Source organism: Candida tropicalis (genome assembly GCF_000006335.3).
Source record: "Candida tropicalis MYA-3404 genomic scaffold supercont3.2, whole genome shotgun sequence".
Taxonomy (NCBI): domain Eukaryota; kingdom Fungi; phylum Ascomycota; class Pichiomycetes; order Serinales; family Debaryomycetaceae; genus Candida; species Candida tropicalis.
The window spans coordinates 2155426-2172801 of NW_003020049.1; the positions used below are offsets into that span (position 1 = coordinate 2155426).

The 17376-nt window shown below is 33.4% G+C and overlaps 6 protein-coding genes across 6 annotated transcripts; 4 read left to right on the forward strand and 2 right to left on the reverse strand. All coding sequences in view use genetic code 12, as the record gives it.

Moving 5' to 3' along the window:
- Positions 1–215: 215 nt before the first annotated feature.
- CTRG_02069 (Cu/Pi carrier) lies at positions 216–1217 on the forward strand (the record flags this gene model as incomplete). Its single annotated transcript, XM_002547716.1, has 1 exon — positions 216–1217. The coding sequence occupies one exon, from the start codon at positions 216–218 to the stop codon at positions 1215–1217; it is 1002 nt and encodes a 333-aa protein (XP_002547762.1).
- A 176-nt stretch (positions 1218–1393) lies between these two features.
- Positions 1394–2323, reverse strand: AGE2 (Age2p; the record flags this gene model as incomplete). Its single annotated transcript, XM_002547717.1, has 1 exon — positions 1394–2323. One exon carries the CDS (start codon positions 2321–2323, stop codon positions 1394–1396), a length of 930 nt encoding a protein of 309 aa, XP_002547763.1.
- Positions 2324–4961: 2638 nt separating this feature from the next.
- On the forward strand, positions 4962–9179 carry CTRG_02071 (uncharacterized protein; the record flags this gene model as incomplete). The annotated part of the gene is made up of 1 exon (XM_002547718.1): positions 4962–9179. The coding sequence occupies one exon, from the start codon at positions 4962–4964 to the stop codon at positions 9177–9179; it is 4218 nt and encodes a 1405-aa protein (XP_002547764.1).
- A 1299-nt stretch (positions 9180–10478) lies between these two features.
- On the forward strand, positions 10479–11003 carry CTRG_02072 (uncharacterized protein; the record flags this gene model as incomplete). Its single annotated transcript, XM_002547719.1, has 1 exon — positions 10479–11003. One exon carries the CDS (start codon positions 10479–10481, stop codon positions 11001–11003), a length of 525 nt encoding a protein of 174 aa, XP_002547765.1.
- A 1430-nt stretch (positions 11004–12433) lies between these two features.
- On the forward strand, positions 12434–14302 carry CTRG_02073 (uncharacterized protein; the record flags this gene model as incomplete). The annotated part of the gene is made up of 1 exon (XM_002547720.1): positions 12434–14302. One exon carries the CDS (start codon positions 12434–12436, stop codon positions 14300–14302), a length of 1869 nt encoding a protein of 622 aa, XP_002547766.1.
- Positions 14303–15389: 1087 nt separating this feature from the next.
- CTRG_02074 (uncharacterized protein) lies at positions 15390–16427 on the reverse strand (the record flags this gene model as incomplete). Its single annotated transcript, XM_002547721.1, has 1 exon — positions 15390–16427. One exon carries the CDS (start codon positions 16425–16427, stop codon positions 15390–15392), a length of 1038 nt encoding a protein of 345 aa, XP_002547767.1.
- Positions 16428–17376: the final 949 nt, after the last annotated feature.

A 17376-nucleotide genomic window follows, 5' to 3' on the forward strand; every position in this document is an offset into this window, starting at 1 on the left:
TAAATTTTAATTCTGACCTTTTAGTTTTTAGTTTTCTGTCGTCCGTGAATTTATCTACCCTTACCCCCTTCTATATAACCAATTGGTTTTTCTTTTAAACTAAATTAAACTCAATTGCTAATTTATTAAAATTTTCATATCAATTTCAATTTACTTTTTTAATCAATTCATTAGAGAAACATTTGCAATTATATATATCTATATCTATTCACATCATGGCAGGAAACTTGGCAGACGCAATTACTCAACCCCTTAACGATCAATTAAAAAAAGCTGTTGGATCAGGATCTGGATCTTCTTTTCCTTCATCATCAGGTAAAAAAATCATTGAATTTACACCAGAATATTACTTTGCTTGTACATTAGGTGGTATTATTGCATGTGGACCTACTCATGCTTCAGTTACTCCTTTAGATTTAGTTAAATGTAGAAGACAAGTTGATCCACATTTATATAAATCAAATATTCAAGGATGGAAAACAATTTTAAAAACTTCTGGTGATTCTATATTTACTGGATTTGGTGCTACTTTTATTGGTTATGCATTTCAAGGTGCTGGTAAATATGGATTTTATGAATATTTTAAAAAGAAATATTCTGATTTAATTGGTCCTACATATTCTAAACAATATAAAACTGGTGTTTTTTTACTTGCTTCTGCTTCTGCTGAATTCTTAGCTGATATTGCTTTATGTCCTTGGGAAACAATTAAAGTTAAGACTCAAACTACTATTCCTCCATATGCTAATAATTTAGTTGATGGATGGAAAAAAATTGTTAGTACCGAAGGTATGGGTGGTTTATATAAAGGTTTAGTACCTTTATGGTGTAGACAAATCCCATATACTATGGTTAAATTTGCAAGTTTTGAAAATATTGTTGCTGGTATTTATAAATATCTTGGAAAACCTAAAGATTCATTTACTACTTTACAACAAACTGGTGTTTCATTTTTGGGTGGTTATATTGCAGGTATCTTCTGTGCTGTTGTTTCTCATCCTGCTGATGTTATGGTTAGTAAAGTTAATTCTGAAAAAACTCCAAAAGAATCAACTGGTGAAGCCATTTCTAGAATTTATAAAAGAATTGGATTCGCTGGACTTTGGAATGGTTTACCTGTGAGAATTTTCATGATTGGTACTTTGACTGGTTTCCAATGGTTGATTTACGATTCATTCAAAGTTTACGTTGGATTGCCAACAACTGGTGGACATTAGAATTGCTATTGCTAATACTATTACAATTGGTAATTAGGTGTATAATCCTTTCTTATAGATAAAAAGCTAGGTAAACAATATTATATTTTATATTTATACGTCATAGTACGATACATTTTTTACTTTCTTTAGAAAAGAGTATCTATTTTTTATTTTTTATTGTTGCAAATAGTATTCTAGTTCCATACATTCTTGAACAAATCATCATCCAATCTACTGACCATAGGTTGAGATTGAGCTGGTGGAGGAGTATAAGTCATTGGAGTTTGTTGTACTCTAGCTTGTTGTTGAAATGTTGATTGTTGTGGTTGTTGTTGTTGTTGTTGGTTGATAAAACTTGATGATGATGATGGGGAAGAATATAAGGAGAGAATTGATTTCTTCAAGTCTGGTCTACCATTACTTGATATACTTCCACCAGTACTTTGTGCAGATTGAAGTGGTTGGTTAAATAATGGTGCTTGTTGCTGTTGCTGTTGTGGAAGTGGGGGAGTTGGTGCTGAAGTTGTGACTTTCACAGGTGCAGCAGGTAAAGTATTTCTGGAGCTAAATGAACTAAAAGAATTAGTAGAACTAGATGTAGTACTACGAGTAACTGGAGCTGGTGATGGTGTTGCAACTGATGCTGGTGATGGTGTTGCAACTGAAGCTGGTGATGGTGATGGTGCAGCTTTTTGTACAGTTGCAGGATTGAATGATCTAATATCTTGACTATCTTTCCATTTCTTCAATTCATATTTAGTTCTAATGAAATTTTCAATCTTCAGTTGGTCTGGAATGTAACCGTCTGGTAATTTACTTTCCCAATACAAGTTTGCCTTTTGATTACCCCATCTAACCATATTTTCAACTTGATCATCAGTCCATGCGTCCAAATCAACACTTTTAACTTTTGAAATATGAGTACCCATACTTCTATGAACCCCTGAACATCTAATACAAATAAAACAACCCAAACTCCATGATGCCCATCTTGGATTTTTTGATGATTTACAGTCTGCACATGATTTATTTGCTTCTTCTCTTAACAATTGTTTCAATATTTGCTTGTGTTTCTCCAGGTGAGTCTTTTTGGATGAAGGTAATGCCGTGCTGTTAAAACTCATGATTGGACCCAAAAATAAAATGAAACGAATGCAATTAACAAATGAAAATAATAAAATACAAATTAAAAAAAAAAGAATATCTATGATCCGTAAATTTCTAACTGGTAAAACTGTCAAAGAAGAAAAGATACCAAAAGGAATTAAAACCAGTAGATGAAATGAATAGGCTTAGTTATCGATAATATCTAATGAAAGAAATTTGATGATTGAGTGGTGTTGTCCTCAAATCGAACTTTTTTTTTTATTTTTTTTTGTTTTTGCTCGTTTGGGTGTGTATTTCTTTTTTTTTTTTTTTTCTGTCGTTGTTGTTTTTGCCTCGCCTTGATTTCAGTTAGTCAAATAGACGTCGACCTGTAAATCTGTCAAGAAGAAAATTGGCTCACGTGTAATTTGATCACGCTACCGATTTCAAGATCTTATACCATAGTTGACAGGACCATAACTTAATTGGAATCATTTCTCACATAAAGCAAGTAAATTACTATTTAATTATCCATTATTAATATAGATAACGTTCTTATATGTAATCAAGGTGCATTGTTTACATCCTTTGTTTGTACATTGCGTACTCAACAAGAAATGTCTACTTTTTCATTTCACTTTTCAGTGAATTTATTTTGAAATTCTTATTATTTTAAGAGTCTTAATTGCAAACCTTTATTTAAGCATCCTAATATGCTAGAAATATAATGACAATCGATAAAAATCAAAGGATTATAAATTAAATTAAAAAAAAAAACCATTGAATAAGTCGCATGCATTGATTTTCATAACATCGTAACAACAGGGTATGCTCAAATATCAACAGTTCACAGAATAATATTGGTGATGGAGCACCAACACTGTTGCTTCTGAATTGTGTATTACTAAAAACTTGCAACCAAGTCGACTTCTATATGATGTTACATAAAACATTTGTGCTCCCCTTTGTTGCATAAAAATACACTCATTTCTGCATATGATAGCCATGTCGAAAAATAGTGATATAAACTATGTTTGTTTTGTGGGTCATATTTACCAACGTAATATTGTATCTTAATTACCTAATGTAGTTGATTTATACGTATAGTCTCAATACTAGCATAAATACATCTAAATAGGATTATTTCTTTTAGTTATATAATTAAAGACCGTTAATAGCAGTAGAAAATGCCAGCAAAGTAATATAAGTAAACTATATCCCGAAGTAATGATAACACGACTACTAAACTATAGAAATATTTCACCGAGATATTTTGTTGTTTTTAGTTGAACAACAATTTTTTAATTTGATTTTCAGATCTACTTACACATATAATCGCTGATAGCAACGTCGCCACCAGTATATTTACACTCCGAACAACATCGATACATAACCACATAGAGTTTAGTTTTTATATCTTGTATGTACATTGTTTTATAAAATAACTATTATCAACGGTAATGTATGCGTTTTATTATTTTAGAACAGATGTGGTTTACAGTTAGAGACTACCAATTGCTCGTAATTTGCAACTTGTTCCCAACATCTTGAAGCATTATTAATCGGGTAGTATTTAATTTCCAAATGATCACGAGGTAATAAAAATAGATCATGATATAAATTCATATTATACCAAAAACATTTCCAAGGATAGATGAACTATATCTAACTTTTCACCTAGATTTAGAGGTATCTTGTAAAGAACTACAGTATCAACACCAATGATATACAAACTGAATCAACGAGATGAAGCCGCACCAATTATATAAATCATAAAGTTCAACTTAAATCTGTATTGTTATCAGGCTCAAAAAGTCTTAAGCGAATCATTATCAACATTTATTATTTGGATTAAACTTCAACAAAAGAAAAAGTAAATGTTATATTTATGTGGTTTTCTCCCTCGGCATTGCAGCCGGATTTTAATTTCCGGGATTATGTGTCACAAAAAAAATAAATACCTACAGTACAAATTATTTTGCATCGCCATGTTGCAATCATCACGACTTCCGCCTCAAGCAATTACGAATAAAGCTTGTTTTACTTTACTAGTATTTACCAAATAATGGAAAATACATTTATGTTTAAAGATACTTAACCTCAGTCGTATCTTTCAACTATTTGTTGTACACATAATTATAAAGCAAACGCTACTAGGCTTAGATATTCAAAAGGGTGACCCAATCCAATTCCAAAACGAAAAACCGATAAAATCTATGCTGCATATTATTTAAAAATGTTTTCTATTCTATGAATACATCTGTTTTCTGAATTTGGCATAAGCGCAAATTTCACTTTGTTGATACCACCCTAAATTGCAACATCCGATAATTATATGTGAAAAATAACAGAAATAATGATAATACTTAAAATCAGACGTTTACGTGAAAAACAAAAACAACTTTTTAACTTAGATTATATTATTTTTCCTAAATGACATTAATTGTTGTTGCTTTTTTGTTTTTTTTTACTTGCTTCAAGGGTTTTTTTCCTATTTGCACCCTGTCTTACTGTGGATATGTTCCCGAGGACCAGGAAACCTCTTGTAAGAATGACAAAATGTTCCAATTTTTATAAAAACTTAATAATATATCCAAGGTTTTCGATAGTGAAAATGTACCTACTTCATAAAGCAATTTCCAAAAGAAAAACAAGCAAGAAATTACGGAAGAAACGATGGCTTTTTGGAAACTACTCCTTACTGCCTATTTATTGGTCAATCCCGTATTCGGTATCGATATAACTGAAGATAAAGTTGATCGTGGTGCAATTGATCTTAGTGCAGGAGACATCACTATCCACTCTGGTGCATCGTGGTCCATTATAAATAATGCATTGACTTCAATTTTGGGATCAGTAGAAGTACAAGAAGAAGCTGGTCTTTATATTACGCTGACGTCACCTTTGCTTGCCCTTGAAGTTACATTGACTTCACTTATTGATTCTATTACTAATGATGGTGTGATTGCCTTTAATTCTGTCGCTTCTTTAACTTCTGCAACGTACAACTTGGTCGGTGCTTCATTCACCAATAATGGTGAGATGTATCTCGGGGCCAGTGGTTTACTACCAAGTCTTATGTCTATAACTGCTGCCGATTGGACAAATGAAGGTTTATTAGTATTTTACCAAAACCAAAGAACTTCTGGAGTTGTTACTTTGGGTGCTGTATTACCAATTAAAAACAATGGTCAAATTTGTTTGTTTCACGAAACCTATCAACAATCAACACCAATCACTGGGTCAGGTTGTATTACTACCCAAGTGGATTCATTGATTTACTTTCCAAATTCACTTTTATCCGTTGACTCCGCTCAAAGTATTTATTTAGCTGATAGAAAGTCATCGATCATTGTTCAAGCACTTTCAGCTCCCCAAACTTTCAATGTGTATGGTTTTGGTAATGGTAACAAAATTGGTTTGAGTGTTCCTTTAGCTGGTGCATTGGTAACTTCTCCTTACAGTTATGACTCAAAAACAGGTATTTTGACTTTGAGAGCTGCGGTACTTTCTCAAAAGTTTAATATCGGTACTGGATATGATTCCCGTAATTTTGAGATTGTTACAGATACTGCTGGAGGGTTACTTTCAACTTTAAAGGGTAGTGTTAGATATAATGGTCCTGTTCCAGAACGTGAATTACCAGAAGCTTGTCAAATTCCGTGTAAGGGTCTTCCAGAAGCTCCTGGAACAGAACCTTCGGAATATACAACAACAGTTACAGAAATAGGAAATGGCCGTTTTGCTACACGTACTGGTGTTGTGCAAATTTCCACGGATGAAAATGGTGAATGGCACACGACCACATCAATTTTTCCAACCGAGGCAAAACCTACTGTTTTCACATCTACCTGGGAAGTTACTAACAACGAAGGTGAAATAATCACAGAATCCGGTGTCGTCAGTTCATTTGGTGAAATACTCACCACTTTGACCACATTCCCACAACCAGCCAAACCTACAGTTTTTACGTCTACATGGGAAGTAACAGATAAAGATGGAGTTGTTGCTACCGAATCAGGTGTCGTCAGTTCATTTGGTGAAATACTCACCACTTTGACCACCTTCCCACAACCTCCCAAACCTACTGTTTTCACATCTACATGGGAGGTCACTGATAAAGACGGAGTTGTTGCTACTGAATCCGGTGTTGTCAGTTCATTTGGTGAAATACTCACCACTTTGACCACCTTCCCACAACCAGCCAAACCTACTGTATTCACATCAACATGGGAAGTAACAGATAAAGATGGAGTTGTTGCTACTGAATCAGGTGTTGTCAGTTCATTTGGTGAAATACTCACTACTTTGACCACCTTCCCACAACCAGCCAAACCTACTGTTTTCACATCTACATGGGAGGTCACTGATAAAGACGGAGTTGTTGCTACTGAATCCGGTGTTGTCAGTTCATTTGGTGAAATACTCACCACTTTGACCACCTTCTCACAACCTCCCAAACCTACTGTTTTCACATCTACATGGGAGGTCACTGATAAAGACGGAGTTGTTGCTACTGAATCCGGTGTTGTCAGTTCATTTGGTGAAATACTCACCACTTTGACCACCTTCCCACAACTAGCCAAACCTACAGTTTTTACGTCTACATGGGAGGTCACTGATAAAGACGGAGTTGTTGCTACCGAATCAGGTGTCGTCAGTTCATTTGGTGAAATACTCACCACTTTGACCACATTCCCACAACCAGCTCAACCTACTGTATTCACATCTACATGGGAAGTAACAGATAAAGATGGAGTTGTTGCTACCGAATCAGGTGTCGTCAGTTCATTTGGTGAAATACTCACCACTTTGACCACATTCCCACAACCAGCCAAACCTACTGTATTCACATCTACATGGGAAGTAACAGATAAAGATGGAGTTGTTGCTACTGAATCCGGTGTTGTCAGTTCATTTGGTGAGATTCTCACTACATTGACCACCTTCCCACAACTAGCCAAACCTACCGTATTCACATCAACATGGGAGGTCACTGATAAAGACGGCTCTCTTGTTACTGAATCTGGTGTTGTTAGTATGTCAGGGTCATCCGCTATAGTTGTTACTATCTTCCCACGCTACTACGATTATGAGTTCACTGTTACCTGGGAGGTAATGAATTCGGATGGTTCTGTGTCCACTAAATCTGGGATTGTTAGTAAATCTGGTTCTTCAATGAGTACATATACTACATTCCCTCATACCTCGGAATCGGAAGATTATTCTGCTTCGAGTACATCTTTTGATAATGTATTTACAACTACTACTGCAGCTGTAACTGAATCTGATTTTATTACATCTACTGGACTTCAATCTGAATCTCATGTGGTAACTCAATACACAACTACTTGGACTACTACCGGTATTGAGGGTGTTATCGCTACTGAATCGGGTGTTGTCACTAAATCAGGAGCATCTGTACTGACTATAATTACTTTCCCTCGATATTATGATTATGAATTCACTTCAACTTGGGAAGTCACAAATGACGATGGCTTGGTTACCACTGAGTCTGGTGTTGTCCGAGTTTCAGGGACTTCGACTAGTACCGTTACAACATTCCCTTATAATGATGTATCGGAGTTATACTCTACATCGGGAACGGTTGACAGCAATATGTTAACTACTACTGAATCAGTATATGAATCTAAGACTTTTGTTGATGAATCTGGTTTTACATCAAGTTGGACTAATGAAGTATCTGGTTCTAGTGAAGATTCAACTAAGTCTAACTCTTTGGTTGTTGATTCTGGATATACATCTAGTCACATCAGTGACAATTTTATCATGACAGATAATGGTGTTATCGATCAATCTGGTTCATCATTGCGTACACTTAGCACCGCCCCATCAGAAAAATCTGTTCTTTTTGAATCAAACTATGCGCTGGAATCAAATTCGGAATCCAATTCTTTAGCTATTGAAACAGATTTCCCATCAACCTTAGAATCAACCAATAGTTACACATCTGGTATTTCTGCTGTCCTTGAAGAATCTAGTTCCCACGTCAGTACCATTATCGTTTTATCCACTTCTCAACTAAATCCAATCAGCTACAGCTCTACTAATTCCCAATATGAAAATGCAACTGTAAGCAAGTCTTCGAATAATATTGGTATTAAAGAAACAAGTTTTGAAGCTAGCACTGTTACAGAAATTTATACTAATTCAGGTGATAATGGATCTACTGGAAATGGGATTAACCTGACTGAAGTGGAACAATCTATTGATGATAAAACTGTTACTGAAAAAGGTCAAGCAATTGGATCCACTGTTGAAATAACCAAACCAACTGTTTCTGCAATTACAAACAGCCAAACTGCTGGCACACAATCTATTGATGACTACACCACTGATGCTCAAGTTACTGGTGGTAAACAAACTGGTGATCAAAGTTCCGACCAAAAGCCAATTGGAACACATTCAAGTGAAGCAAAGCCACTTATGACGGAACCCAACACAGCTGAAACAAAATCAATTAGTATTCAAACTAAGCCAACTGGTTTTGAAGCCTCTAATGAACAAGAGAAAGGAAGTGATTCTTCAGAAAAGGGGGATAAAGAGAAGGTAACCAGGGATAAAGAAATAACTGCTGATACTAAATCAGTAGCTATTCAGTCTATTGTAACTCAACATACTGGTGTACAAGGCAGTGGAGTTGAACAAGGTCATACCACACCAACTGCAAATGAGTCTACAAGAGTTCAAGAACAAAAGACAGGAGAAACCCAGGGCATTTCTACATTTGCAACAACAACTGTTGTTTCTTCTAGTACTTCTGGTATTTCTTCCACTGGTGTTTCAGTAATTGGTATTGCTGAAAATTCAACTAATAAAATTCAGATATCATTTGTTAGTTTTATCTTTTCATTAATAGTTTTAGCTGTTTAAAATTATTGGTGCTCCGTGTTTTGAAATCCAGTGATGAATTGAAATCTTAATTTGTATTTTTTTATTTTATAGATTGTTCACTATTATTGGATGCTTTATCTATATTTTATTCTTTGTTTCTTGTATTGGTTTAAAAGTCAAGATATTGATTATTCTTTCATTAAGTTTATTATAAAGTGGGTCAGTATTAGAGTTAACTAATTACTTTTTAAGTAATTTTCTTCTCGTTTCGGTTTGCTCTTTGTTATTACTTCTGTATAGGTGTACAGTATATATATATATATACATATTTATAGAGAACAGAAAACATTTAATCAATTTTTTTTGAATCTGATCATGTGACTATATATCACGTTCATAGCTAGATATGTATGTGTAGATTCTATTTTTTTGTTCTTTCCAAGTGCGGAGAATAATTACGACGATAAAGTTAACCTTGTAAATTTCTTTTGTTGGTTGGTTGGTTGGTAGTCCATTGTTTCTTTTTCAATTTTTTTTTTTTTTCTTGACACAGTAGTAGTAGAGAAAATGGTGGTTTTGTGTCAGTATATTCAAGAAAAGGAGGGTGTGTACATTTGTCAAAATCACTTATTCCATGTACAGAGAAAACATCTATAGTGGTGGGTCGTGTGTAACTCACCAAAATACTCAATGAAATAAGAAAGAAACAAACAAACAGAGAGAAAAAAAGAAAAAGATATCACAAATTCTCATTTAATTTCTTTCTTTCGTTCTTTCTTTCTTTCTTTCTTTCATTTGATATATTAAACCCAATTTATTTCAAATTAGAAATCACTACAATTTCATAACTTTTTGTTTTCATTATTACATATTGTTGTTTTTTGGTTTCATTCATTCATTCATTTTTAGAAAGAGAATCCAGGTTAGATTTATATTTTAAAGTATTTATTCTCCATAAATTTCTGTCCGCTAATTAATGGTAATATATCCCGTCATTTTTTGTTGTAACTAATATATTCATTGATACTTATATTCAATCTATTCCATAAATATTCCATAACTATTCCATAACTATTCCATAACTATTCCATAACTATTCCATAACTATTCCATAACTATTATTTATTTTATATATTCCATTTGATTTTTCATTTAGATTTAATTATTCCTTGCATTTTTTTTTTTCTTATTTTGTTCACATTCATTCCTAGTATTGCATTATTGAATCAATTTTTTTTTTCCAATTTATTACATTTTTCATTTATTTATTGTCAATTGTTGTCCATTATTTGTATTAAATTAGTATAACATTTATGATACTTGTATTTACACTTTAACATGCCATATTCACAGCAACTTAAAGATGCGTCACAACAACGACCACTAACAACTGATTATCGAATATATACTTGTGATGAAGTCAAGAGACATGATAAGCCTGATGATTTATGGATGATCATCTATAATAAAGTTTACAATTTAACAAATTTCTCCAAAATACACCCTGGTGATGTCGAAGTTTTATTTGATTGTGGAGGTACTGATGGTACTGAAGCTTTTGAAGATGTTGGACATTCAGATTATGCATATCAGATGCTAAGGCCGTATTTAATTGGCGAATTACCACTACAAGAACATAAAAAGTATGAAAATGTACCAGAATTTTCCATTCCTCAAATCGATAATCCAAGTAAAGAAGAACAAAATCTTGGTTGTCCTCCGAAACAAAGAAAACGAAAAACTAGGAGAAGAAAGAAACAATCTCAACAATTAAGTGTAAGAATTGTTTTATTTGGTCTATTGGCCATCATTTCATTTACATTGTTTTTATATATTCAAAGATTTAAATGGGTTTCTATTTGATTTAAGTTTGTATTGTATTTGATTTTTATTTTTGCTTATATTTCAAGATTTTATTTTACTTTTGTTTGATATTTAATATTTATTTATTCGTTATATTTTGTCATTATATAGAGTTTAATTCGTCTGGTTTATTAATATACTGTTAGTAAAAGATGATGATGTCCATTTTACACATCATTCAAACTTTGTAGGGTGAAGCCGATGTGTACGTTTTGAAGGAAATCAAATCAGACCCCATTGGATTAGCTTTCATCTCTATTATTTTTTTTTTTTTTTGGAAAGAAAGACACGCAACTGAAGAAATTAAAAAATCTGAATTGATCATTTAATTGATTGCCCGCTGGATTTTTGAAATTACAGGTTAATGGTTGCTGTGTTTTGGACTTTCTACAATTTTCTTTATCGTTATCTTTCTCCTCCTCCCGCTGGGATTAGTTTTTAGTCAGCAACTGATTCTTAATGTGAAGCACAACAATCCCCTCCTCTGACTTTTTGCGCTAGTTTTTAGTAAATTGAGCATCTTTATCTAATTACTAAAACGTAAAGTGTACGTTTCTATTCAGATAGAAGCATTGCAAGTTGCTTTAAACTATACACCTCACTAAAATTATTCTTATCTATCGTTATTATATCTTTACAAAGTTGCAATAGTCATTATGTTGCAAAATAATATAGAAACATATTTTGCCTCAGGGAAAAAGAAAGAAAAAAATAATACTTCATCGAGTGTTATTGTAATTATGGCTAGTAACGTATATAAACAAAATCAATTTTTGGTGATTAGGCTAAAAGCCAAAGCCTAATTGATATGTTGCATTCATAATCTATGAAATTCTTCTATTATTTCTTTTAGGTTTCGGGTTTTCTTCATTTTTTTCTTATTTTTAATACGATTTTTCTAGTAATTTAAAACTTATTTTGCATAAAAGTTCCTACAAATTTTATGATTTCCACCAAAACTCCATCTATTATATACTTGTCTACATGTACTAAAAATGGTCCGGTCTAAACAAGTACCTCGTGAACTATATGCTAATATTAAAAAAATCCAAAAATATAATGTATATACCATTAATATGAGAAATAACAATAACTTGAGAAATCAATTTAGGACAAATTTCACTTTCGGATGGAAATGAGGTTTTGAGCAAAATTTCCTCAATCGAGAATTTGGTATTGTTGGGGTGTTACTCCGCTAACCCTATTTTTTTTTTGGCTTCTGTCATATTCAAAGTCAAGAGTTCGAGCCCTCAAGTGTGTGTTTGATTTGTCCAAAGTACACACTTCACCAAAAATCTTGCCTAACCCTTGAGGCAAAAAAACAAAGAAAATTAAAACAAGATCTGTTCACAGTTTGCTTTTATAAGTTACAGTTAATAAACCAGCAAACAGTCACGTTACCACTCCTTGTCAATTCCCCAGAACGCGTAATGTCAGACGAAGAATTTTATTCAGAAGAATCATATGAATTTGAATTTGAAGACGAAGATGAAGATGAAGATGCTGGATCAAACAACAATGATAATGATAGTGATAGTAAGATAGATGAAGATTCATCAATCGAAAACTTGTATTACACAGCTAAAGGATTCAAAGATGAAGATGAAGATAAAGCAATTGAGAAATTTAACGAAATTATCACATCGAAAGATAAAGACTCTGAATGTGATCATTATGAATACGTATTTAAGAGTCATAAACAGTTGATGAAATTATACTTTAAGCAAAAGAATTACGATTCTGTGTTGAATACGTTGAAGGAATTATTTACGGTAATATCTAAAATTGACAAATCTTATTTTGAGGATTCAATCTCCAAGATGATTGTACATTATTCAATTGATAGTAATAATTTTGAATTTTTGAATCAATTCTATAATATTCTACTCGAGAAATCACAATTGAATAACATTAGATTATGGTTTAAAATAAATACAAACTTATTAAACTTAAAGATTGAACAGAAGCAATATCAAGAAATCCCTGAATTATTGAAACAAATTTATGAAAAATTGAAATCATCTAACGAATCAATTCAGAAATCATTCACATTACAAATCATTGCCTGTGAAATAGATTATCTTTCAAAAGTTTCCAACAACGATACTAAGAATTTAGCAAGAATGGGCCAATTGTACAGAATGAGCTTGAAAATTACAACAGCCGTAACCCACCCAAAGATCCTTGCTGTTGTTAAAGAATGCGGGGGTAAAGTTCAATTCTATAGAGAAAATTTTGAAAAAGCTCATGTTGAATTTTATGAAAGTTTTAAAAGCTATGATGAAGCTGGATCTTCATTGAAATATAAATTATTGAAATATGTGGCATTGTGTTCTTTATTAACAGAAAATGAACTAGATCCATTTGAAAGTCAGGAAACTCAAACAATTTCTAAATCACCAGAATTTGACAATTTGAAACTTTTAATAAAGGCATATAATTCGTTAAAATTGAATGAATTCCAAACAATTCTTGAACGACTCAATGATACCAATGATGATTTTTATAAAGATTCTATTTTCATTGATTCATGCAAAGAGATTTTGAAAAACTTGCAAAGTAAAATATTGTTGAACTACATCAAGGGTTATTCTGCTATTAAATTCGAATTCCTTTGTCGTCAATTGAAAATAAATGAACCCGAGTTAGAATGTTTACTTTTAAAGTCTGTATCCAATGGTAAATTCAAGGAATCAAAAATTGATTTTGTCAACAAGGTAATTTTCACAGCATCAGCAGATAAGAAATATTTGAACAGAGCATGCTTCCCTCAAACTTCAACCAAAGATATCTACTATAATGTGAAATTATTAGAATTTGTATCACCACCACCTCCATCAACCTTATCTATAATTCAAGATGATATAATGGAAGTTGATGAAAGTTCAACAACTACTAGCAACAACGGCAATAGTAATAATCTACGTTTGAAGAACACGAATTACATGCACAGATTTTTCTTTGCTATTGACAGACCTACAAAAGCAAAAGATTGGTTTAGTTCTATCGAATCATGGTATATCTTTATGATGTCTGGTATTCCTGCTTCACATAAGGATGAAATTAGTCAAAAGGAACAAGTTATTAATGAGCAAAAGGCTGAAAATATCACTACATCGACAAGTATGAGTAATAAAGCAGAAAGTGAATTGGCTAATTTCAATACAGGGTTATTGAATTCAACGGTTAATCTTGAAGATGACAATAATGATGTTTCAGATATCGAAGAGATTAATAAAGTTGATGTGTTGAATAATTGGTATAGAGAACTTCAGGATTATTTGAATCTGATTGCATAAATATAGAGTAGTGTATATGTGGATAAAAACAAAATGGTACCAAATATCAAAATTAGGGTTCTTTGAACTACAACAAAAAAAAAAGAGGACTCACCGTTCAATGAGAAAAGCTCATCCGAGGAAGAAAAAAACCAAAGAACAAGGAAAAAATTTTTTTTTTCTCTTTCATTCTTTCTTTCTTTTAAATTTCAACTATTAACCTACCAAGGATTAATCAACTGAATTTGTATGTTCATTTTTATATCTATAAATGATAATAATTATAAATGATTAGACTATTACATGCGTTATCGTCATGATTTATACCCTATTTTCAAATGTCTTCGGGTATAAATTTGAAATCAACTAACACCTAGATGATACTATAAATTATTATCAAATTTCATAGAACCAAATATTAAAAATTTTAAGAGGAATATTTGTTACTAACTTAGTGAATCAGGTTTAATCTTGAATAGGATTATTTAAATAAGTCATTAATTATATATATATTCCTTTTTTTTTTTTGGAAAAAATTTTAAAAATAAAATAACGAATCACGTGACTTTATTTTATATTTTGTAGTTAGTGTAGTTATTTTTAACCAGTAATTAAACTCTACAATAAGCAATAATTATAATCAAATAACTAACGTATATATAAATATCTCAAAGGATACTAAATAATAATAAACAAAAACTAAGAAAATATCTTAGATTTATAAATAACCGAAAATACAAAGAACTTGTTCATCTAGATGAAACATAAATGAACAGCCAAAATAGAAAGAACATAAAATTAATAAAACAAATAATCAAATAAAAAAACATCAAAGTGATAAATGATAATTATTAAAACCTCCTCAACAAATCAAATTTATGATTGTATAACAAATAAGATAATTTTAATAAACCGAAAACAACAAATAATTGACCAAAAGAAAAATGTCATTATTAGGACGAAGTACCTAATATGATAAACCGAAAATATTAAAAAAAAACCAGGACGAAATTCATAAGAACAAAAATAAAAAAAAAATTGAAATAATAGCAATAATAAGATTATTGAAAATAAAACAAGACAGAAGTCCAAAGAATACTTACATTATTTAAATGAAGTACAATAAAGCAACTAAGCCCAAGGCATACATTGGTGGTTTGTTATTATTGGAAGCAGCACCTTCAAATGTGGTAACTTGAGCAGATGGCAATGGTCCAGAAATAGAACCAGAACTAACTGGAACACCAGCAACACTTGATGATTGTGCAGCTATAGTATGTTCTTCCAATGTAGTGGCTGGCGGAACAACAGTACCAGTTTCAACACCAGACCCAACAGGAACAATTGGAGTTGGTTGTCGAGACTCAGCACATCCACCTTCTGGGCATGTAGCTACAGTTTCAACTGATTCAACATTTACTGTAGAAGCAACAGAAAGTTCTGGAGTTAAAGAACTTGTAACCGAAGTCTCTTTAGTAGTAGCTGGAGTAGTCTGTTCAGTGGTTGGTTGAGTTTCAACACCAGTGGATTCAGTGGTAGCTGGAGTAGTCTGTTCAGTGGTTGGTTGAGTTTCAACACCGGTGGATTCAGTGTTAGCTGGAGTAGTCTCTTCAGTGGTTGGTGGAACTGGAATGGTGACACTAGATGAAAGTGGACAATAGGTAGTGTAGATTGTCAGTCCAGTTGAAACGGTAACAACACCAGTGGTCTTAGAAGTGACACTACATTCAGTTTCATCGCATGAAGTGACAGGAACAACAGTAGTACTTGGAACCATCACAGTGGAACTTGGCTTAGTAGAAGTCTCTTCAGTGGTTGGTTGAGTTTCAACACCAGTGGATTCAGTGGTAGCTGGAGTAGTCTGTTCAGTGGTTGGTTGAGTTTCAACACCGGTGGATTCAGTGGTAGCTGGAGTAGTCTGTTCAGTGGTTGGTTGAGTTTCAACACCGGTGGATTCAGTGGTAGCTGGAGTAGTCTCTTCAGTGGTTGGTGGAACTGGAATGGTGACACTAGATGAAAGTGGACAATAGGTAGTGTAGATTGTCAGTCCAGTTGAAACGGTAACAACACCAGTGGTCTTAGAAGTGACACTACATTCAGTTTCATCGCATGAAGTGACAGGAACAACAGTAGTACTTGGAACCATCACAGTGGAACTTGGCTTAGTAGAAGTCTCTTCAGTGGTTGGTTGAGTTTCAACACCAGTGGATTCAGTGGTAGCTGGAGTAGTCTCTTCAGTGGTTGGTTGAGTTTCAACACCAGTGGATTCAGTGGTAGCTGGAGTAGTCTGTTCAGTGGTTGGTTGAGTTTCAACACCGGTGGATTCAGTGGTAGCTGGAGTAGTCTGTTCAGTGGTTGGTTGAGTTTCAACACCGGTGGATTCAGTGGTAGCTGGAGTAGTCTGTTCAGTGGTTGGTTGAGTTTCAACACCAGTGGATTCAGTGGTAGCTGGAGTAGTCTGTTCAGTGGTTGGTTGAGTTTCAACACCAGTGGATTCAGTGGTAGCTGGAGTAGTCTGTTCAGTGGTTGGTTGAGTTTCAACACCGGTGGATTCAGTGGTAGCTGGAGTAGTCTGTTCAGTGGTTGGTTGAGTTTCAACACCGGTGGATTCAGTGGTAGCTGGAGTAGTCTCTTCAGTGGTTGGTGGAACTGGAATGGTGACACTAGATGAAAGTGGACAATAGGTAGTGTAGATTGTCAGTCCAGTTGAAACGGTAACAACACCAGTGGTCTTAGAAGTGACACTACATTCAGTTTCATCGCATGAAGTGACAGGAACAACTTAGAAGTGACACTACATTCAGTTTCATCGCATGAAGTGACAGGAACAACAGTAGTACTTGGAACCATCACAGTGGAACTTGGCTTAGTAGAAGTCTCTTCAGTGGTTGGTTGAGTTTCAACACCAGTGGATTCAGTGGTAGCTGGAGTAGTCTGTTCAGTGGTTGGTTGAGTTTCAACACCGGTGGATTCAGTGGTAGCTGGAGTAGTCTCTTCAGTGGTTGGTGAAACTGGAATGGTGACACTAGATGAAAGTGGACAATACCTCGCAGGGGATTGTCAGTCCAGTTGAAACGGTAACAACACCAGTGGTG